Source organism: Dermatophagoides farinae, chromosome 2, assembly GCF_024713945.1.
Source record: "Dermatophagoides farinae isolate YC_2012a chromosome 2, ASM2471394v1, whole genome shotgun sequence".
NCBI lineage: Eukaryota > Metazoa > Arthropoda > Arachnida > Sarcoptiformes > Pyroglyphidae > Dermatophagoides > Dermatophagoides farinae.
Genome location: NC_134678.1, coordinates 4,747,191 through 4,769,445, shown reverse-complemented (window position 1 = coordinate 4,769,445; position 22,255 = coordinate 4,747,191). Strand labels below are relative to the sequence as shown.

Genomic DNA, 22,255 nt, shown 5'->3' with positions numbered 1-22,255 from the left:
CATTCAAACAAGATAACCAAAAAAAAAACAACTGAATTGCATTATAAATGTAAGTATTGATTGATATTGATAAATATGTGCCTGAATAATTAAAATGGAAATCCTATCAAACATCATACGATCATCAGATCTTTGATCTTTGATTAATTCATATAAATTGATTTACTATTTATGAATTGAATTCTCTACGATCATTCGAATCAATTAAGGAGATAATTTAGAAAAATATTTATCAGGTGATAAGAATAATTGAATCAACAAATATGATCCAAAGATCATGATGATCATAATCAGAAACCATTAAAAAACAACAAGATGTTATTAAAATTCTGATGTAAGTTCATATCACAATCAAGTAAGCTCATTTTAACTATGTAGTCGTAGATGATTAACATTTGTTTTTGTTTTTTTTAACATATACATGTCCTGTAGAATGAACTAAACTGTTGTATAGGCCAAAGTATATATATAGATAAATGTATTGAACAGAAAAAAACATTTGGAAAAAAAGCTGATGCAATCTCATGAGACGTTTACATATGACTCTTCAATGATGATTATCATTTTCTTTGCAATCATTCACACATTGCAAGCTATATGCATTTGCGTATATATATGAACACAAGAGAAAAAAATGAGATGAAGTTCATCTTGACAAAAACAAATTTTTTGTTCCCCGGTCTATGCCGATTTTTTCTCCCTCATTTCATTCCCTATTTGTTTTTTCATTGCATTGGATATGTACGGGATAAGCATTGGCGGTTTTTTTCAATGATAGATTCACGAAACTGTATTTAAGTCGTTGTTTTATGAGCCATCTTCATCATTCAACATTTTGAACACCCTCAACTCTAGTAAATCTCTGGATACAGCAGTGAATCTATACGATCATCGTTAATTATAAAAACGTTTATTTTTGTCAAAGAAATAATATATTATTATTTGCATCTTGTTAAGTCCTTGTTTGTTGAATTATCACTATTTTTCGAATTCAATCTGATTTTTTCTTTATCAATACAAACTGATTGTTGTTATTATCCTTATTTGCGATATCAAAAGATATTTTTGCCAACAAATAAAAATCATTCCGAATTATTTTGGTGAAATTCCAACATTTGGAAATCATTTGATCAAAAAAAAAAAAAAAAAAAAATTTAGTGTCACCGTCCTGTATATCGCTGTGAAAGTATATGTTGGCCATCATTATCATCAAGCATCATCTTTCACAGTTATTATTATTATTATTATTGTTGTCATTTTGAAGAAATCCCCAATAATTAATGTTTTTAATGTTGCATCAAATTTCTTATCACTCTATTTACAACGGTTATCATCGTGCCACGAATCTATCGAATTGTGCCAATAGCAATAATAATAATAATAATAATCATTATAATTGTGACAATAATAAAACTTGATATTTATCCTGTTCACGGATTATCGGCATTCATTCATTCATTCATTTTGTTTGGTTAAATTCAATTTTGACCAATTTTTAAGTTATTGGGTCCAAATTCTTCATAATAACTGACATAATGACTGACAAACTTTTTTCAGAAGATTCTTGTGATTCGGATGCCGAATTACTGAATAATCTGCCATTGAATGGTGGTTTAACGAATGGTAAAACAAAAAATCGTCAACGGCGATTAAGCCTGAATCTAGCTCAAACGATACCACAACAGAAACTCATTGACCCTTCATTCGAACCGAAAGTATTGCGCAAAAATAAATCAATTGCCCGAATAGAATCTTATGGTACATTGGCCGAAGAAAGCAAAGTTTTGGTCATCTACACAGGTGGAACTATCGGCATGGTCAAAAATGGTTCTGGAGGTACTAATTACTTATTATTTATTAGATTATACAGGAACATACATTTTTTCAACATGAAATTATTTTCAATTTAGTTTATGAACCACGTCCCGGAGCTTTTACACAAGTGTTGAAAAAATATCCCCAATTACATGATTCTGAATATTTTGAAAAAAGTTGGCTATTACCAGATTCAGAACATTTGCTAGTTTTACCGTAAGTATTTGGGTAAATATTCATTCATCAAAAAACTAATGCTATTGACATTTGATCCAACAACCAGTGATACCGGAGAGAAAAAACGAGTAATTTACACCATTTTTGAATATGATCCATTACTGGATTCATCGAACATGACCATCGATGATTGGGTTTTGATTGCACAAAATATTAAGGTGTGACAAACATTTCCAATGCTGAATTATCTTTTAGCAACTGATTTTTTTTCGCTCATAACAGAAAGAATACCATCGATTCAATGGCTTTGTCATACTACATGGTACTGATACAATGGCATACACAGCTTCGGCTTTATCATTCATGTTGGAAAATTTGGGCAAAACAGTTGTCATTACTGGATCACAGATTCCGCTTTTCGAAGCTCGTAGTGATGCCAAAGAAAATTTGCTAAATTCATTGATAATTGCTGGCAATTATTCTATACCTGAAGTGGCCATACTTTTCAACAATAAATTATTCAGAGGCAATCGAACCTCGAAAATAAGCGCCTCAAAATTGGACGCTTTTAATTCTCCCAACATGTCACCTCTAGTCAATATTGGCATCAAAATTGATGGTAAGTAATTTCTTTCATTAAATCTGTTTGCCACCAACTAACTATGAATTACAAATAGTTGATTGGAACAATGTTTATAGACCTTCAACAATTGCAAAAGTACATGTTCATTCAAAACTTAATCGTAATGTAACTTTATTACGATTATTTCCTAGCATCACAGTCGAAACGGTAAGTACACGAAAGGTTTTGCTTGCAGATACAGCAATCTAAATGAATGATTGACCATTTTCAATTTTTTTTACAGATTCGAGTCTTTCTACGAGAACCTATAGAGGGTGTGGTGCTACAAACATATGGAGCCGGAAATGCTCCTTCCAATCGCAAGGATATCTTGAATGAATTTCGAGAAGCCACTAAAAGAGGTTTAATTATTGTAAATATAACACAATGTCCAAATGGAAAGGTCGATCCATCATATGAAACTGGAAACGCTCTAATAGAAGCCGGTGTTATACCTGGTTCAGATATGACTCCTGAAGCCTGTCTTGCTAAACTATCATACATTCTAAGTAAAGACGAATGGTCATTAGAGAAAAAAAGAGAGGTAAGCTGACAAGATTATATTATCAATATATAATTCGATTGACATATTGACAAATTTCTAAGATGGTACGCACGAATCTACGTGGCGAAATGACTGTAATTCGTGAAAGAAGAGTCGAAGATGTCAGCCTTGTTCAGGCAATCGCAAGCACGCTAAAAGTTTCAACATCCGATGAAATCGAAAAACTGCGTTCAGCACTATATCCAGCGATTGTCTGTGCTATCACTGCCCGTGGCGATGTCGAGAGTTTGATTCAGCTTAAAAAGAATGGCATCGATTTATGTGCTTGCGATTATGATATGCGTACACCATTGCATATAGCCGTCAGCCATGGTCATAAAGATGTGGTTAAATATCTTCTATTTGAAGGTGTCAATGTACATGCTAAAGATAAAAACAATGAAACTCCATTGCATTTGGCCATAAAAAATCAACAACATGAAATTATCAAAATGTTGATTGAAGCTGGTGCCTCTTTGGACCTTCCCAAGAATCGAATCGGTGATCTTATTACAAAGTAAGAATTCAAAATCATTTTCCAAAGTTATTTTTATACAATTTATTCATGCAAATTTTTAATTCTTTGTTTCTATAGTGCTGCAGCAAATGGAAAATTACAACTTTTAAGATCATTACGATTGGCGGGAGCAACATTAGAAGAGAAGGACACGTTCGGTCGTCAATGTATACATGCTGTATGTTTACACACTCGCGGATAGTTTATTCCACTTTTTATCAATGTAAATTATTAACAACCTGAAATGTTTAGTTTCACCAATCCATTTAATCTTATTATTACAATATTTAATTTATTTATATTTTTAACGATGTGATTATTCGATTTGATATATATTATTTATTTTACCTTTAAAACAAACTTTCTTTGAAAGAAAAATCCTGGCACTTTTTTATACCGTTATATTTTCCTCTGTTTTGTATCATTATTTTAATAATTATAACGTTAATCGTGTCCATGAAAAATTGAAAATAAAGTTAATAACAATATGAACAGAATTAATAATCTTTTTCATTTTCTCTAATTCCAGGCAACTGAAAGAAATCAATTGGAAATTATCGATTATCTAGTGAACGTTATCAATGTTAATCGACATAAAACGGATTTATATGGTCGTACTGCCAAAGATATTGCTCAATTCTTTGGTTATAAACATATTCTGCACATATTGGAAACAAGAAATTTTCAAAAGAATTTCTGTTGATTTTACTTGTATATATTTTTTCCTCTTCAATATGTTAATAATTGTTTTAATTAATTTTTTGAAGATAATTTTTGTTCATAACTCTCTGTGTTTTCTGTTTTTTTTTTTTTGAGTCTGAAAAAATTTAAATAAATTACATTTGATAATCCAAGCACCAGATGACGTTAGGAAATTTTATTCAGAAATTCATATTTTTTTAGCCATGCATACATGTGATCGATTGATATGATCATCTCCAATCCATAATAATAATGGATAATCCTAAGCTAATTATTCATGCATTGAAAAATGCTCAAACCAATACAGAGAAAATAGCAACTCTAATGTTACTTGGTAAGAGATTGTCTAATCTAAGCCTCGATGAAGAAGAAAAAACAACAATATTCCAATTAATTGATGGCCAGTTTCTTATCGAATCCCTGAAAAATTATCTTGAAAACAATGACGAATATGAATTTGCCATCTATATTATAGCATATTTTTTCAATGAAATTGCTAAACAGACAAATAGAAATCAATTCATCCAGATCTTTTGTGAAATATTATCCGTTTCTCAAGAAAAGCCATCAAGAATTCAACAGGAGGTAGTGGAAACTATTTTAGATTGTTTTGATTATATTTGCTCTAATTTGTCGCTCTATGATGAGGTTTTTTTATTCGAATTATTTTTCAACAATTTGATCATCAAATGTTATACACCAGGCAATGAATTGGAATGTCATATTTCAAATATTATAATCAGTTTAATACGGAATTCTAACAACAATGAAAACGTTGAAAAGTTTATGGAAAAAATTTGCCAATTTTTCGTTTCCGATAAGTCTGAGAAAAAATTCCATTTGTGTAAATTGATCGGTATTATTATACGAGATGGACCTTGGAATCATCAACAAATCGTTATTGCACAATGGATTCCAATTCTTCGCGATGAGATATTCATTCTTTTTCAGAATCGACTCCCAGATAAATTAAGAAATTCGATTATTAATCTTTCTACTGAGTTGATAATGAAATTCGAAGGCTTAGATTGGATCAAGCTTAGAAGATGGGAAGCATATAATTCAAAATTCTTCATATTATTGCTTAAATTGATTGTTATTGAATTAGAAATTACTTGGTCACATACGAATTGGCCACAATTAATAAATGGTGAAGTCGAACATTATACTCGATGTTTGGTGATTTTTGAACATATTTTTTTCACGTTAATCAAAAATGTGGATCTGAATAATGTACCCGATGATGACCAGTTAAAATTAAATGCCGATGAGATTGTTGATTCCATCGATACCATTCAACGAACAGTGAGCCAATTGATTCATTTTTTGCTAAAAGCTTTTGCAGAAAGTATGGATTCACAAGCTGAAATTAAACAAATAATAATTTCTTCATTTCGTTTTTTATGTCTTTATGCTAAAGAAGAAAGTGAAACATTTCGAAATGAAATAGACCATCTTAAACCATTTATTATAAAATTTCTAGAACAAAATGATCCAGAAATTCAAAAATTACGTAATTTAATAAACAACATAACTTTTAATTGAACAAAAATTGAATAAAATATTAAAATTTTACAATTTTCTTTTCTCCTGTTTGGGTTATTAGCTTTTCTAAAGAAAACTCATCGACATCAACACCGCAATCCATGTTATTAAAAGTTGACAATAAAATTTCCTCTTCTTCCACATTAGTTTTCTTCTTGGGACATTCTTTTAGTGTGTGGTTTATCGAACCACAACCACGACATTTACCTCCACGTGGAAATGCACCATTCTTATTCATTGAACAATTTCTTGTCAGATGTCCATTTTGATGACAAACAAAACATTTAGCAAATGGCAGGCTTACATCATTGACGTCATCAGAAGAAAGCTGTTTCATTTTTTTCTGGTACTTTGTACATTCTGATAATTTATGTTCAAGTGAACAACAAAAATAGCAAATGTTTGTTAGTTCATCCGGATCGGATTGAAGCGGACAATCGGATACTAAATGTCCTGGCTGTCGACATTTGAAACAAACACGTTTAATATCGTGCCGAAGTCTATTTTCCTCGTCACGACGTTTTCTCCTGATAATCTGCTTGATTTCGTCTGGGTCAATATTCTTACGTTGTAAAATCTTTTTCAATTTGTAAATTTTTGTTTCCACATTACGAGGAAGAATGACGAGACCTTTGTCCTGACGATTTTTGGCACATTTCATGTAGAAGTTGTTTGTTCGTTTGCTTTTGATTATTCTATCAGTAGATTTTTTATATTCGATATTTTTCTTTGTCGTTTCATCGCTGGTAGACATCAATGTACATTTGAAAACATTACTTCTAGTTGAGTTTAATTTTTTTCCTTTTTTATTGGCCATAATGAAACAATGATAAAAAAAAAATATTTGTCACATCGATATCATCATACGAGCATGCATGCATGTTTTTAAATCCATCTGGTTCATTGGGATTCCACACAAATGACGTCATCTATATTTGTTTACAAAAAACAACAAAATGTCAATACAAACTTTTCGTGATAAAAAATTTTATTTGAACAAATTATTTTTCAATTATGAATTCAATATAAATGTTCAGTTTTCAAAGTTACAGATTGATGAATTTTGGTTGTTCCTGGAGAAATATCTGGAAAAAAAGAAGAAACAAAAAACTTGTCATGATGATCCAATCAAATACGACAAATTGATACAAAAATTGACAGGTAAAATTCCCGAAGAATGGATAAATATCGACAAATTAAGGGAAGAATCTCATTTAAAAGATATCAACATTTCTTTGGCAGAACTAAAAGAATTCCGAAACATCCTGCTCATATTTGTCGATTTTAATCTGAAAAGAAAAGAGAAAAAATTAGAAAAGCTTATACAATTTCAGAAAAATTTGCCAATCTATGAATATAAAGAAACTATCTTGGATAAAATTAAATCAAATTCGGTTGTCTTGATTGCTGGCGATACAGGTTGTGGAAAATCAACACAAGTACCTCAATATCTTCTGAGAAATGGCTATCAAAGAATCTGTTGCACTCAGCCTCGACGAATCGCTTGCATTGCACTTTGTAATCGACTAAAGTTTGAAACTGTCGATCAATATAACTCTGAAGTTGGGTTCCAAATTCGATTCGAAAAAAGTCGAACAAAATATACAAAGATAATTTTTATGACTGAAGGTTTACTTTTACGGCAAATGATTGAAGATCCACTGCTTTCAAATTATGAAGTAATTATTTTGGATGAGATTCATGAACGTCATCTATCCAGCGATTTTCTGTTGGGAGCTATCAAATGTTTATTGCATAAAAGAAAAAATGATCTCAAAGTTATTCTCATGTCGGCAACGGTCAACTTTGATCTATTCTCTGATTACTTTGGCAATTGTCTTGTGATAAAAGTTCCTGGTCGTCTTTATCCTATCAAAACTGAATACTTTCCTCCGGATAAAGTGAACATTTTCAAAGCCACAAATAAAATTAATCCTGAACCTTATTTGAAAATACTTCAGCACATTGATTCTCAACATCCATCGACAGGTTTGTATATTTTGTTTATTTAAACAATTCAATGGCATAATTTTTTTCTTTGTTTTTTCTTTAATTTTTTTTTTTTTAAAAACACAAAGAACGTGGTGATGTACTCGTATTCTTAAGTGGATTTGCAGAAATCGAATTTATTGGCGAAAAATTAAAAGAATATGCAGCGCAGAATAAGCGATGGATAATTATGTATCTGCACAGTGCATTATCATTATCTGAACAGGACAAAGTATTTGATATTTCTCCTGAAGGTTATCGTAAATGTATTCTTTCAACAAATATTGCCGAAACATCAATTACAATTGATGGTATTCGTTTTGTAATCGATTCCGGTAAAGTGAAAGAAATGTATTATGAACCGAAAATTCGTATGCATCGATTGCAAGAGATATGGGTGAGCAAAGCATCGGCTGAACAACGAAAAGGTCGAGCTGGTCGAACCGGGCCGGGAAAGTGTTTTAGACTTTATTCCAACAGTGATTTCGAAAGTTTTGACAGTTTTTCCAAACCAGAGATTCAACGTGTTTCGCTTGAATCGTTAATTTTGAATATGATTTCAATGGGTTTGAATAATGTTCGCAAGTTTCCTTTCATTGAAGCACCTGATGAGATGGTCATTGAGAATACGTTAAAATATTTGATCAATTATGAAACATTGGATGAAAATGAGAATATTACTTACTTAGGTCGAATCCTTTCAAAATTACCAGTTGATATTCCCATTGGTAAAATGTTGGTCTTATCCGTTTGTATTAATCTCTACCAATATGCATTGTCGATGGCTGCTTGTCTAAGTGTTCAATCAATGACCACTATTCGTTCAAAAAATAACAAAGAAATGCTCGAAGAAAGAAAATCAATGATTTCATTTGATGGTGATCTATTCAGCAGTTTGAATTTCTATAAGCGATGGCTCACTATGAAAACTTCAAATCAGAATACACGTTCTTGGTGTCGACAATTAGGCTTTGAAGAACAACGTTTTCATGAAATAACAAAATTAAGAAGACAATTTGAAGAAATTCTCAAAGATAGCGGCCTGATTGATAAACATAATGTAAACAATCGTGATCAACAATTTTTGAGCAAAACGGAAAGAATAGCTAAACACAGTGGAAAAAAATTATTTAAAAAATTGAAAATTGAATTAGAAATGTCTCGAAATAATAAAAAACGTAAATTACTTCAAGTATATGAAAATGATGACGATGACCGAATCAACGATGATCACTATAATTACAAAGAATTGGAATTCAATTTATTATTTGACTCTCATTATTTTAAGGTTGGTAAAATCTTTATAGATTTTTATCACTTCTATCTACTTTTAATTCCTTTAATTGCATACAGGACAATGAAGAGAAACATTCACTGAAAAAAGAGGAATTTGATCTAATTAAAACAATAATTGTACTTAGTTTCTATCCACAAATTTCCATTGCCGATCTAGACAATTCCTATCAATGTGGATCGGATCAGATTTTTCACACCAAGGTAATTGGAATAGAAAGAGAATGCTAAATTGTGATTGACCATCCCTATCATCCATAATAGGACAAACCATTTGTCGTTTTACATCCATCCAGTGTTTACTATAGTGAACCTGAATTTCTTAAACCATCACGAATTGAATCCAGTGAATTTGGTGATCTATCATATGAACATAGCTTACTTGGTTACATTTCATTTATAGAGACAAACAAAAGCTATATTTGCAATTGTTATCGATTGGCGGCTATACATGTTCTATTGCTATCCGCTCAGGAAATCGATACGAATCATGATTGTAGTAGAATCATTTTTGATAATTGGATCGAAATCAAATTGAAATACTTATCAAGATGGACAGGATCTTTTGATTGGGGCATATAAAATTCGAGACAAATTGAACCAATTATTAATATTGATTTGCAAAGGTAAGTTTTTCAAGTTATGTTTTTAATGATAATTTACAAAAAATTTGTTTTTACTGCAAGATTTAAATTCGCGCGATAACGACACTATTGATGATGTCGGTGATGATGGTAAAAGTCTTTTTCAATTGAAACAAAATTTGATCGAAGAAATTAAATTATTTATGAAATGTCGAGTCAAATATTCCATGAAACGTTTATTATCAGCGGATTTGAAAACAATTTATACAAATACTATTGTCACCATAGAAGATATGCATGAGAATTATAAGAACAAATTATCTAAATTTTTGATAGACCAGCATGGTCACATTGGATCCAACAAATCTGCAACGATTTCACATAACAAAGGAGGTTTTCATCACTTATTTATAAATTATAATTGGTAAGTTTTCTTTATTGTTCTTATTTGTAAAAATAAGATAACAATTTATACGTTGAAAATTTTTCATTTTTAATTATAAGTTTAAAACAAATCGGAAATGAAACGATAACCGACAATCGCCGATGGTTTTTTTGTGAAAAATGTAAGCAAAAAATGCATTCAACACCAATCGAACAGGTTAGACATGAAGAATTATGTGGTAAAAAAAGTGATCAAGATGAAAAATTGAAAGCTAGTACAAGTAATTTAAAACGTTATTATTGTCCTCACTGTGAGAAAGAAATGTGGCTGTCGAACATCGATATACTTCGGCACCGAAAACAACATTCATGATGATGATGATGATGATGATTCGAATTCATTTTGACATTTCGAACAAAGCGGAACAAACTTATCGAATTAACTACATTGATTTTTTGTATTATAAATGAGAAGCTGAAAAAGCGTGACACTATGGCACGTGTTTGGTCGAAACATAGCAGTCACATCTGTCAACTTTTTGTTTTGTCAAAATAATCAGATTTGGAGAGTGGTTTGGCCAGAATTTGATTAGATTGGAACAGACCATTCGACATTGGTCTGGAAATCACAATTCGAATATTTGTTATATATTTGTTTTGATACAAGTTTCAGGGATTTATAATTTATAATAAACTTTATTTTTATTATAATAAACCTATTAACCGAAACATTTATTACAAATCTTTGGAATTAAAAGTATGATTTGAAAATAGGCTCACATTTGGAGTTTGTTTTATTTTTTTGGAAAACTCTGCTAATTCTAGGATTGTATTCTGTGTTTCTTTAACAATTTTATCTTGACATACAATCATCATTTTCCAATTTTAATGTTCATGTTTATTAAATTCAACAACACTTAGATTTGTTTTTGATGACATTAGATTCATAGAATTTGCGCTATATAGTCAAGTCAATTATTATGATGATGATGATGATGATGATGGCCATTGGCATTCACATTATTCGTATTAATGATTACGACCCGACCAACCATAGTTGGTTGTAAACATAATATAGTATATATACAGTTTTTTGCGGTCGATGATGCGAAAGCATGGATGAATGAACATCCCCATTGGCGAACATGGAACACGGTCCAATGATCCATATACATACATACATACATACACACATGTATATAACAAGCGTGACAAATCTGATCGGAACAAAAAAAAACGAGCGAGGAATCCAACACCCCAGAGATTGTCTGTGATCGGATCGTACCACAGATAAAGCGTTGAACAACTTAATCATCCATAATATTTTCAATGTTTGTATAATGCTTTCCCATAGAAAATGAATGCTACATGATGATGATGATGATTACAAGAATTTTTTTTTCAGTGATTCGATCTTCATATCGTGTTGTGTTAAGTTTGGTTCAAACCAAAATGACAAACGTGTTTAAAGTATAAAGCTATAGTATAGTATAATAACTGTTTTATTTTTCATTTTGATTAAATCAATGTTCAATTTAGTTCAATTGTCGTTTGTGTATGTATCTATGTGTATTGTTATTTTATGGGTTCCGTTCAGCTTCTGGAGTGAGAACCATAAAATAACATGTTATAAACAAGGACTACAAATTCGTTTGGGAATTTATTTCTCATTGGTTCAATCTTTTAATGTATATAGGCTATATAGGCTCGATTCTCGATTCTGATTTGTTACTATTGGTGTTACGTTGAAACGTTGTAGAAGGCGTCGCTAAAAAAAACATACAGAATGTCAAAGTAAAAAATACTTCAAATATTATTTACTAAAATTTGGATTTATTCATTTTGTGGCTTCGATATGGCAAACAACAACAACAACAATAATAAATAAGCCATTCATTTTAAATGGTTAATGTAGTTAAATTGCTGCAATAGAAATTGTTCTGTCCATTTGTTGTTGAAAACCGAGTCCATTTCATTTTTTTTCTGGTATTCTGTATATAATAACAATAATGAAAAATTATGAAGATCCTAGTTCACCAGGAATAATCGCGGAAAAGACCCTGCCAGGCCATCTGTCCTGTTCGGGTCCTAGTGTCAGTGGTAGTCTGGTCTATGCGGTTGAACCAACACTTCAATCAAGTGATTCATGTTTGAATACATTTAATAACAATATTTGGCCAAAGACAAAGTTTTCATCATCATCCGTATCGACAGTAGCTGCCACTAGCAAAACCAATAACGATCCAACGCCGACGGCAACAGTTCCAACTGGATCATCACAGTTTATATCAATTCATCATTCGATTGATCACTATTTTAATGCTACTTGTGTTGCATCATCAACCACACAAACAATTCGAAAGTTACCCATCGAACAAATGGAACATAAAATCAATCCAATCTCGGATTTGTACACACCGTTTGTAGCCAATAGTTCATTAGAAATGGCCAAACGTGTCGTGGTTCACGATCATGATTTGTTAAAAAACAAAGATTGTTGTCTACCAATGACTGGTAAAGACATGCATCGTTCAAAAAATAATCTTCTATCAACTAATCGAACCAAACAATTATCATTCAATCCCCAACAATCAAATCTTCGTCTTGTTCATAATCTTGAAAGAATTGAAAACATAACAAGCAAAATGAAAAAACAACAAAATAGTAACAACGAAGATAACAACAGCAATATTAATAATCCTCATAATCAACAATCGACTTTCGATTGTGATGCTATTATATCCATTGAGAATTCCGGCTCACATAAGAATCGGCTAAATAAATCGATCAATGTAAGTGATAATTATGTAAGTCTCATTCATTTTTCGATATTTTCTACAATTTCGTTTCAAACCAATCGATATTTTATAATCGAATAATTTTTTATCAATTCACAGCATGTACGTTTAAATATAAATGCAAGAGAACGACGTCGAATGCATGACCTTAATGATGCCCTTGATGAATTACGGTCGGTCATTCCATACGCACATTCTCCGTCTGTACGAAAATTATCGAAAATTGCTACTTTATTATTGGCCAAGAATTTTATCTTAATGCAAGGCAATGCTATTGAAGAATTACGTCGACTTATAATCTATATGTATCAATCAGGCGTACCATTGCCACCAAATTTACCATCATTATCGACGGTCAATACAACCGGACAGACAATGAATGTACAGCAAGTGGCCAATATAATCGAACAATATGGATTTGCACCGGAGGAAACAAGTAATTCAATGACAGGAAATAATGAATGTCAAAATGATAGAAAGACACAGACTAAGCAATCATCATCATCAACGGCGAACAAAATGTCAAATCGAAAAGTTAATACAAAACAAAGGCAACAATCAACTATTGATGAAAATAATAATGCACATTGATTGATACATATACATCACCACATACAATAAACATCAGATTTGTATTTCTTTGCCATTTTTTCTCATCACTGATATTCATATATTACATTTAGAAATTGATGTAGGAATGAGATTTTATCATTTAATAAATTTTTTTCTTTATATTACATCATCATTAAGATTCTTTTTTTATAGAATCAAAATTTTTTTTTTACATTAAATTTACTATTATTCCTATTGAATAATTCATGAATAATATCCATTCGTACACGTGCTGTGTGAATCATCATCACCATTATTATTTTTTTTTCAAATATAGAATCATTCACATAACCGACAAATGATTGTGTCATTTTCATTTGGCTCGTGTGTGTGTGTGTGTTAACATCCGATACTTTGTTAAAAGTAACCGAAAACAAAATGATATGCTTTGTTCCCGTTATAAATGCATTTACTTATGTTGTTTATACATTTACATGAGAGTTCAAGAGGCAAACACTATAATTTTATTGTTGGATCGATCCAATTGGTAGCGCCACCACTGAGTCGAAAATTATAACTAACAGCCATTATTGTCGATGATGATGATGATCATCATCATCATATTACATAAATATGTACTGACAGGGCAGTTTCTTTTATTCTCACTTAATTCAAGTTATAGTCACAATGCTAAAACATTGTTCATACAACGGTAAACATTAGAATACTGAGTACAGTTAATGATAGTCATTGTGACTATACAGAGCTATAGAGCGTCTGCAATATTTTGATGACGGCCGATCCTCTTGAATTGATGAGAGTGTGTATTCTGTAAGAATTTTCAACAAACAAAATTCTCATATTCTCAATATATACCTCGTGGTATTTGTTTTTTTTCATACATGGAGTAGTATTTTTTCGTTTTAATCATTATTTCAATTTGTTTCTATACCGACCATAATGATGATTTAAATTATTTTCAAATTTCACCGGCTCGAATTGGATGACAAGCTTATTGTAAACAATCATCATTATCATAATAATAACATGGAGTCAAATTTATCGATAAAGCAATCAACGGTAAATGTTTCCTTTGAAAATCATTTAACGAAAAATCGTAATAATAATAATAATGCTAACAAACAATTGACTAATAAAAACGGTTCCATCCGAGAAATCATGATTGATGAAGATGAAATTAAAAAAGAAAACGAATCCGAATCTGGTGATTCGATGAAAGAGGAGAAGCGTTTCAATCTACGTGCTCGAAGAAGAAGAATTTCTGAAACGTCCAATACTGGTGAGGTGTTAAGAAAAAACAAAAAAACTCGATTGATAAGCCAGAAAAATGATGCCAAATGTAATGGACAACAAGAAGGTTCAAATATGGAAAACGATCAGTCGACTACAAATAACAACGATGAAAAAAACTCAAAAATGGTCATTTATAATTGCAATGATTATTTAGCAGTTCGAAATGAACACAACAGCTTCTTTCTTTGTCGAGCTAGACAAAACATCTACAAAAATGGCCGTAAAATAAAAATCAAATGGTACAGTAATGATGAAGACAAAGAAATTTACCGCCCAGATTTTGATGATTACATAGATTTCGAATGCATTCTTACTAATCTTCGGGTAAAACGTGAAAAAGATGGTATTTCTTTGCCGGATAATGAAAAAAATCGTGCATTAAATATTCTTCAACGTGCACTTGATGTTGAAAAAGGAATCAATTTACCACCGGATCCTCGTAAAGTTTTAAGTGATGGTGTAGATATTTCGATTATTGGAAAAGTGAAAGAAGAAGATGTTTTGTCCAAAATCAATAATAACCATGATGGGATTGAACATAAAAAATCCATAAAGTTACCTTCATTGACAATGGTCGATGATAATAGTGGAAAAAATAATGGAACAATGACGACAACTTCGACAATCGTTAACGATGACAATGAAAACACCACATCATGTGATTCTCAAAGGCGAACAAAAAAAGCGAAATTCGAAATAACAAAAAATTCTTCGGAACCACATGGCTTAATAAACGAAACAACGCCACCAATATCAATTGTTGGTTCAATAACAAAAAATGCTATCGCCAACGAAACTATCGATCAATGTCAAAAAGAAAAAAATATTTTGTTCGAAACCAAAATCACACTGCCATTCATATCATCTTATGTGAATTCAAAATTATTGATCCGGGCTGTCATATTAGATGATCATGAATTTCTTGAAAAACTAGCCGTTAAAAACCATCTTGATATTTGCTCAATATCTATTTCTCGTTCAGTTTCAATTAAAAGAAACGCAATACATTATGCCATTATTAAAGAAGATATAAAATCGTTACAGTTATTGAAGGAAATTGAAAAAAACATTGTTAGCTTCGATGATGATTATCAGTTGCCTTGTTCGCTGGAACTTGATCATTGTGAATTAATGATGGATGCAAAGGAATATGAGAAATATAATCACCGAGAATTTCCTTTAGACGAATCATATGTTGAATTTGCTTTGAAACAAGGTGTTAAACTTAGTTTCATTCAAAGAATGATGCCGCTGCTCAAAAATGGTCTTGGAGTTTTTGATAAAAACATTTTGACACTGCTGAAATGTGGCGATCATGAACAAGCAGTGGTGATGATGGAAAAAATTTCTAAAACTAAATTCGATAATAAGAGCTTTTATAATATTCATCAGTTTTTGAAAGGTTATATGTTATCTGAAAGTGACAATAAGTGGCTAGAATGTTGTGTAAATAAATATCTTAAACTCTATCCAATTCATCTTGCAGCGATTAATCCTGATCCATTCATGTTTCATCACATGATCACTATTACACCTAACCAAATCTACCAGAATGACTGCCAAGAATGGATGCCAATACATTACGCTTCTGTTTGCCAAAGTAATGTTGAAACGATTTTTTTGTTTTTATTAGACTAACTTACAAAAAAATATAATTTTTTCTCTGATTTTCAGCATTTTTCAACCTTAAACATTTGCTCAACTTGGGTGTATCGGCACGTCTATCCGATGCTAAAGGAAATACGTCACTGCATTTAGCCACGAAATACAATAGAATACAAAATGTGAATTTAATCATACAATATGAATCTTCCCAGAGCATTATCCCATCATTATTCAATACATACAATCGTAAAGGATACACACCATTTCATATAGCTTGTCAAAAAGGTTTTATCGAAATTGTCAAGATATTCATCGATAATCGTGTTCAGATTGATTTCGCAACATCTATTCATTCAGGAGAATTAACATCGTTGATGATTGCATCCAAATATGGTTATTTGGAAATTGTCAAATTGTTGGTCGAACAAGGAGCTACGATCAATATCTTTGATAAAAAAAATCGTTGCGCTTTGACTTATGCTGTAAGAAAAGTTTTATATTTTCATCCGATTTATAATGCCAATTCTTTTTCATTATACATAGGTGATCAATGGACACTCAAATATTGTCACATATTTTCTCGAGATAGGTGCAAATCCATCACATAAAGATTTGTTTGGCAACAATCTATTCCATTATGCATTGGCTTATGGATGGCATTCTTGTTTCGAATTGTTATTGAAAACAAATATTAATCTCAAAGATACAAATACTTTCGGTTTGACGCCCATATACGCAGCTTTTAAGAAAGGTCATTTAGGATTCATTCAATACATTCTTAAAAAGAACATCCTCAATGTCAATGTTCCAGTCAACGATACCGGAATCAATATGACAATGTTGGCTTGCTCAATGATAACAAGTAGTCGAACCATTAGCCATTTGCGAATGCTTGTCGAAAAATTTAAATGTGACCTTTCCAAAACTGACTATGAAGGAAACAACGCGGTAATCTTGATTCAAAACTTATATACTTTTTATAACTAATTCAAATTTTTCAAAATATAGCTACATTATTTATTGAAATGTGAAGCTAAATATCGAAATTCGAGTCCAACTGTGGTAAGCTTCTTAGAAAAACTTTTAAATTAATGTTTGATATTCATTTGGTTTGTTTCATAAACCTATAGATAAATGAAATTCAAGATGCTTTACATATTTTGTTACAAAATAATTGTGATATTTATTCGAAAAATAATGCCGGAATATCTCCCATCAATTTTTCACTTTCCAATCAATGCTACGTATCATTTTCTCGTTTTTTCCATGACCATCACAAAACTTTTTGTTTTCTGCAAACATTATCAACGAATGAATATTTATGGCCCATGATAATTTCAAATATTTTTAGTCAATTTCGTGTGAATAAAGGTAATTTTTCAACTTTCGGTAGATTCATCATCAATGAAGTCGAAAAGGATAAGAATTTTTTTAATCTGCTTAAAAGTTTGTCTATGAAAACAAATGCAAGTGGAGATTTGCCTATCGAATTTTACATCAAGTTATCAAGTAAGCAGATTGAACTAAAATGATTCAATAATTACAATTTTTTCCATTATAGAACATTTATCATCGACATATGAAAATGATGAGCACAAACTTGTAAATGTTTTTGACTTTTTAGTGAAATTTTATGACTGCGAATTTTTGAAAGACATATCAATAATACATCTTGCTGCTCGATATGCACCGGGTCGCATCGTCAAACGTTTGATTGATAAAATCGGACTAATGTCCGATATTCGAAACGAATCAAATCAAACACCGTTGGCTATCGCATTGGTCAATGATAATGTATCATCAGCTGAAGCGTTCCTTTCTTCCAAAATTAATATAAATGTTGAAATTGACAGCATGCCTTGTTTTTTCTATTACTTAAGAGAAAGTTCTTCATTAAATCTTTGTTCATATTTCTTAAAATTGGGTGCCAAACCCGATTATATTGATAAATTTGGCAATTCTTCATTACATTTAATTTGTGCAAATGTTGAACGGAATTATTTTCTCGAATCCTTCAAACTTTTGATTGATCATAAAGTTAATGCTAATAAGAAAAACTATCAAGGTTTGTCTATTTCATTGTCCAGAACTTTTTTTTATTCATTTTTATCCTTCATTTTTTCTAATAGGTCAGACTGTTCTTCATGTCGCTTTCAAAAATAATAAATTTTCATCAAGATTATCCGATTTATTGAATACATTCATGAAAACTGATATCGATTTATATGCTAAAGATCAGAATGGATATAATGCATTCAATTATTTGTTTATGAATAATACCTCATCAGATCCAGTAGATTTGTTCAAACAAATCGATACAAAACGAATCAAATTTCAAGACCTTTTAGATAATAAACAAATGAATCTTTTGCATTATGCAGCCAAAACGGGATTTGCTCAATGCATTACCTACTTTTTGCAATATATTGATCCGAACTCTATTGATCTCGATAATTATTCTCCTCTCTCATTGGCTATTCTTAACAATCATCTAGGTTTGTAGAAATTTTCTATGAGAATTTTAATACATTTTATTATTTTTCTTGTAGAGTGCACGTTGTTATTATTGAGATCGGAAAAAAATCGGATTTTAGATAATTTGGAATTTATCTTGAAAAAGAATATTAAAATAAATTTACTTTGTCATATCTTAAAAAATGGGTGGAAAGGTAAGCGATATTTAATGAAAAAAAAAACATTCCGTAATCTATTTAATTTGTTTAGATGCATTCTTTCTCATTCAAGAAAGGGCTATTCGTCAAAAAGAATTGAATGAATTGATCCAAATATCAATCAAATCTCAGTGTTTGACGTATGCGTCAAATTTGATAAGATCAAACATTCATGTTGAAGAATATAGTCGGTTATATCTGCAACTGTTTGCTAAATATACCAGCGCACAATTGGATATGGAAATTCAAAATGACTTTCTAAAGATTTTTAGAGATGATCTTATATCGACAATTTTTGTTGATCTATTTTCGTTGGCATTTTATAATTGGAATTTCAATCTATGCAAAAAACTAATAAAAACTTTTGGCATTAACAATGTATTGAAAAAAATAAAAGAAAAAAACGTCGATTTATTGCCGCTTTGTTTCAAAAAATTAGTCTTTGAACGTCAAGATTTGCCTCGAGATATGATGGATTTGATTGAATTGATTTTGCAAAAAGGAGAGATGGACCATTTTCAAGAAATAAATGTATTATCAAGCTATCCGATCGAAGAGAATAAAGATTCCATTATGGAAAAGTATCGAGCTTTCTGTGAACATGATCATCGTTATCAAAATCGATATTCTTCGATCAAATATTCTCCTCTAATAATAGCGATCATCATGCGATGCCATTCGACAGTTGAATGGTTGCTAACATTACAAATAACTAAACGATTTATTGTCGATATTAGTTTTGTCGATTCTCATGAACGTACTCCTCTGGTGCATGCAATTTTAATAAATGACAATAAAATCATTCATTCATTGTTAGATGCCGAGATTCTTCGAAAAACAGATTCTCAAACTAAATCCTCTGTATCATATAACCAACTGAATATTTTAAAAAGAGATGTCAATCAATTAACCGTGTTTCATCATTTAATATCTCCATTCAAATCAGGCAATTACTATAAATCTAATATTAATTATTCAAAACTATGGAATATGCTTACTAAATCGGATAAAACTAATCAACTGATTGATGAACTCTATCGATTCTCAATGGAAAAAAAGGCACTACAACTGATTAATTGGATGGAAAAAACATTGAATATTGGTTCAAATATATCCTCACATTCATTCAACAATGTGACGAGTGAAAATTGTGTTATAAATCATTTTGAATCAAATTGTGAAACTTTCATCAAATCTCATTCATCATGCAATGATGATTATATGGCTGATTTGCAATCAATGACTGCTCAAGATTATCGGCTAAAGTAAGTGTGTCTATTTTTATTTAGAAATTTTTGACTAATTTATTTTTTAGGCGGATAATCAAAGATCAAACTTCGAAAATTCCTTTTGATGTAATTTTCACAAAATTGGATTATCAAAATAGTGATTATGTCTATAATTTTTACAAAGTACAATTACTTTCATTTGGATCAAAACATTGTCTATCAATTCGTTGGGGGCGTGTCGGAACCAAAGGAAATGTGAAAAAATTATTTTATGATTCTCAAGAAGAAAGCATTGAAAATTTCAAAAAGATTTTCGCTAAAAAGTCTGGCGAAGATTGGGATCATGTTAATGTTTTTGCTGTACAAGAAAAATATGAAAGAAACACCTTAGATATTAAAACAGGTTTTGATTCCTGGAATTCGCAAGAGCTTTTTGAAAAACTCACTTCCGAATCGTCAACCTCTCATGAAAATACAAATCCAGATTTTAAGAAACTTATAATGAAATATATGAAAATCCTCCATCTGGAAACCGAAAATGATCCTGATCAATCCTGTAAAAAGTTGAGCACAAAATCTATCGAACGTTGTTTATGTGAGTATGGCAATTTAATATTGATTTTCTTACATTTAGATATTCTTTTTTATCAAAATAGTCATCCTGAATCGATTGTCCAAGCTAATCGCTTTTAATGATCTAAGTAGGACAAAAAATCAAAAAGAAGATCCTAAATTATTGAATGATATGATAGACTTGAGCGAACAATTTTATTCACACATTAAAATCTATGGATCTCATTATGATCAACTTAAACCCATACTAAACATGAAAAATATTCGAGAAATCATTCACGTTGTCATGAAGCTAAAATCAATGGTTTCCGCCATGGAATCTTTGTTTTTATCTTTCCATTCAAATTCCAACATTCATCCATGGAATTCTTTAGATTCATTGTTCCGTTGGCGATGTCGAATTCTGACCAATAAAGAAGAAATTGATCTTATTTGTTCGTACTTGCATGGTCCACAACATGATGATCATGATTGTTTGAACCATTACGAGTTTTTCAAATTCAACAACTGTGTCGATTGGAATACGAATAAATCTTGCAAAACCTATTTACTATGGTGTCATTTGAAGAGTTATGAATTTTTAAGTTTTTTCTTTGGTGGATTTGATGGCCAAACATTTTTACTGCATTCTGATCTGCCTATCATCATGAATGTATATTATTAAAAAATTTGCATTTATTTTGAATTTTAATTTTTTTTCTCCTTTTCTTGTAGGGCGTTTGTTTGACTAACAGAATTAGTAATTTTGAACAGACGGATGATTTCTGGATACTTTGCGAAGTTTTGATACAGAATCCAATAGAAATTGATGATATAAATGTTTTAACAAGCGAAAATTACGAAACATTTATTCGTAGTAAAGATTGCCTTATCTTATCTGACGAAAAAAGTGCATCACCAAGTTCGAATCAGGATAACAATTATCTGCTATGGAAAGGTAAATTTCCTTAAAAATTTTCTTTTGTAAAGATAAATTTATATTTTTTTTTTTAATAATTTAGGCTTCATAGTTCCTATGAATTTCGAAATCGGTAATTCAAAACGATTCCTCTATTTGTCTCCTAAACAATTAAGGCCACGTTATTTATTAAATTTTAAAAATACAATGTAATGATAAACATTGTATTCTAGTCTTTGAATTGAATTCGATAACTCTCATCTTATCATTCCATCGTATTTATGTACAAATTAATTATTTTATTAATTAATTATTTATATTTTTGTGATCAATATATTATTAACAATATGATTTGATGTTTTGTATAATTTTTGAAATGAATTAAAAATTAATAAATTAAAATGGCGCACTTTATGTAATTAATTTTATATTTTGTCAGTAA

The 22,255-nt window shown here is 30.6% G+C and overlaps 4 protein-coding genes across 6 annotated transcripts; 3 read left to right on the top strand and 1 right to left on the bottom strand.

Annotated features, from left to right (window-relative positions):
• The first annotated feature begins 588 nt into the window (after positions 1-588).
• On the top strand, positions 589-4,529 carry LOC124490676 (L-asparaginase 1). 2 transcript variants are annotated; one of them, XM_047053220.2, is made up of 9 exons: positions 589-1,836; positions 1,911-2,031; positions 2,099-2,210; positions 2,275-2,611; positions 2,670-2,782; positions 2,859-3,158; positions 3,221-3,675; positions 3,754-3,853; positions 4,205-4,529. In XM_047053220.2, exons 1-9 carry the CDS (start codon positions 1,536-1,538, stop codon positions 4,376-4,378), a joined length of 2,013 nt encoding a protein of 670 aa, XP_046909176.1. In that variant the 5' UTR covers positions 589-1,535; the 3' UTR covers positions 4,379-4,529. The 2 variants fall into 2 exon arrangements, with proteins under 2 accessions (XP_046909176.1, XP_075592132.1); XM_075736017.1 differs by having other exon boundaries at positions 594-1,836; positions 3,754-3,898.
• Positions 4,530-5,822: 1,293 nt separating this feature from the next.
• On the bottom strand, positions 5,823-6,802 carry LOC124490880 (uncharacterized). The gene has a single exon (XM_047053450.2). The coding sequence runs from the start codon at positions 6,737-6,739 to the stop codon at positions 5,942-5,944; it is 798 nt and encodes a 265-aa protein (XP_046909406.2). The 5' UTR covers positions 6,740-6,802; the 3' UTR covers positions 5,823-5,941.
• Positions 6,803-6,847: 45 nt separating this feature from the next.
• Positions 6,848-22,201, top strand: LOC124490566 (uncharacterized). The gene is given in 20 exon segments (XM_075736008.1): positions 6,848-7,911; positions 8,001-9,199; positions 9,265-9,408; positions 9,469-9,747; positions 9,749-9,830; positions 9,891-10,212; positions 10,293-10,541; positions 14,929-16,436; positions 16,511-16,923; positions 16,985-17,389; positions 17,450-17,503; positions 17,572-17,950; positions 18,003-18,506; positions 18,571-18,936; positions 18,991-19,110; positions 19,166-20,378; positions 20,429-20,937; positions 20,999-21,567; positions 21,630-21,852; positions 21,917-22,201. Coding segments are annotated over 20 exon segments (9,681 nt in total). The 5' UTR covers positions 6,848-6,878; the 3' UTR covers positions 22,027-22,201.
• On the top strand, positions 12,038-13,702 carry LOC124490757 (uncharacterized). 2 transcript variants are annotated; one of them, XM_047053319.2, is made up of 2 exons: positions 12,038-12,964; positions 13,070-13,702. In XM_047053319.2, exons 1-2 carry the CDS (start codon positions 12,182-12,184, stop codon positions 13,559-13,561), a joined length of 1,275 nt encoding a protein of 424 aa, XP_046909275.1. In that variant the 5' UTR covers positions 12,038-12,181; the 3' UTR covers positions 13,562-13,702. The 2 variants fall into 2 exon arrangements, with proteins under 2 accessions (XP_046909275.1, XP_046909267.1); XM_047053311.2 differs by having other exon boundaries at positions 12,038-12,979.
• Positions 22,202-22,255: the final 54 nt, after the last annotated feature.

What these genes read in the sequence shown, in the direction of transcription:
- LOC124490676 (XM_047053220.2), top strand. Translation starts at nt 1,536, where the DNA reads ATGACTGACAAACTTTTTTCAGAAGATTCTTGTGATTCGGATGCCGAA. An exon ending in CTAGCATCACAGTCGAAACG is followed by an intron (nt 2,783 to 2,858) that starts GTAAGTACACGA and finishes TTTTTTTTACAG; the next exon opens with ATTCGAGTCTTTCTACGAGA. An exon ending in ATCGGTGATCTTATTACAAA is followed by an intron (nt 3,676 to 3,753) that starts GTAAGAATTCAA and finishes TTGTTTCTATAG; the next exon opens with TGCTGCAGCAAATGGAAAAT.
- LOC124490880 (XM_047053450.2), bottom strand. Translation starts at nt 6,739, where the DNA reads ATGGCCAATAAAAAAGGAAAAAAATTAAACTCAACTAGAAGTAATGTT.
- LOC124490757 (XM_047053311.2), top strand. Translation starts at nt 12,182, where the DNA reads ATGAAAAATTATGAAGATCCTAGTTCACCAGGAATAATCGCGGAAAAG. An exon ending in TCAATGTAAGTGATAATTAT is followed by an intron (nt 12,980 to 13,069) that starts GTAAGTCTCATT and finishes ATCAATTCACAG; the next exon opens with CATGTACGTTTAAATATAAA.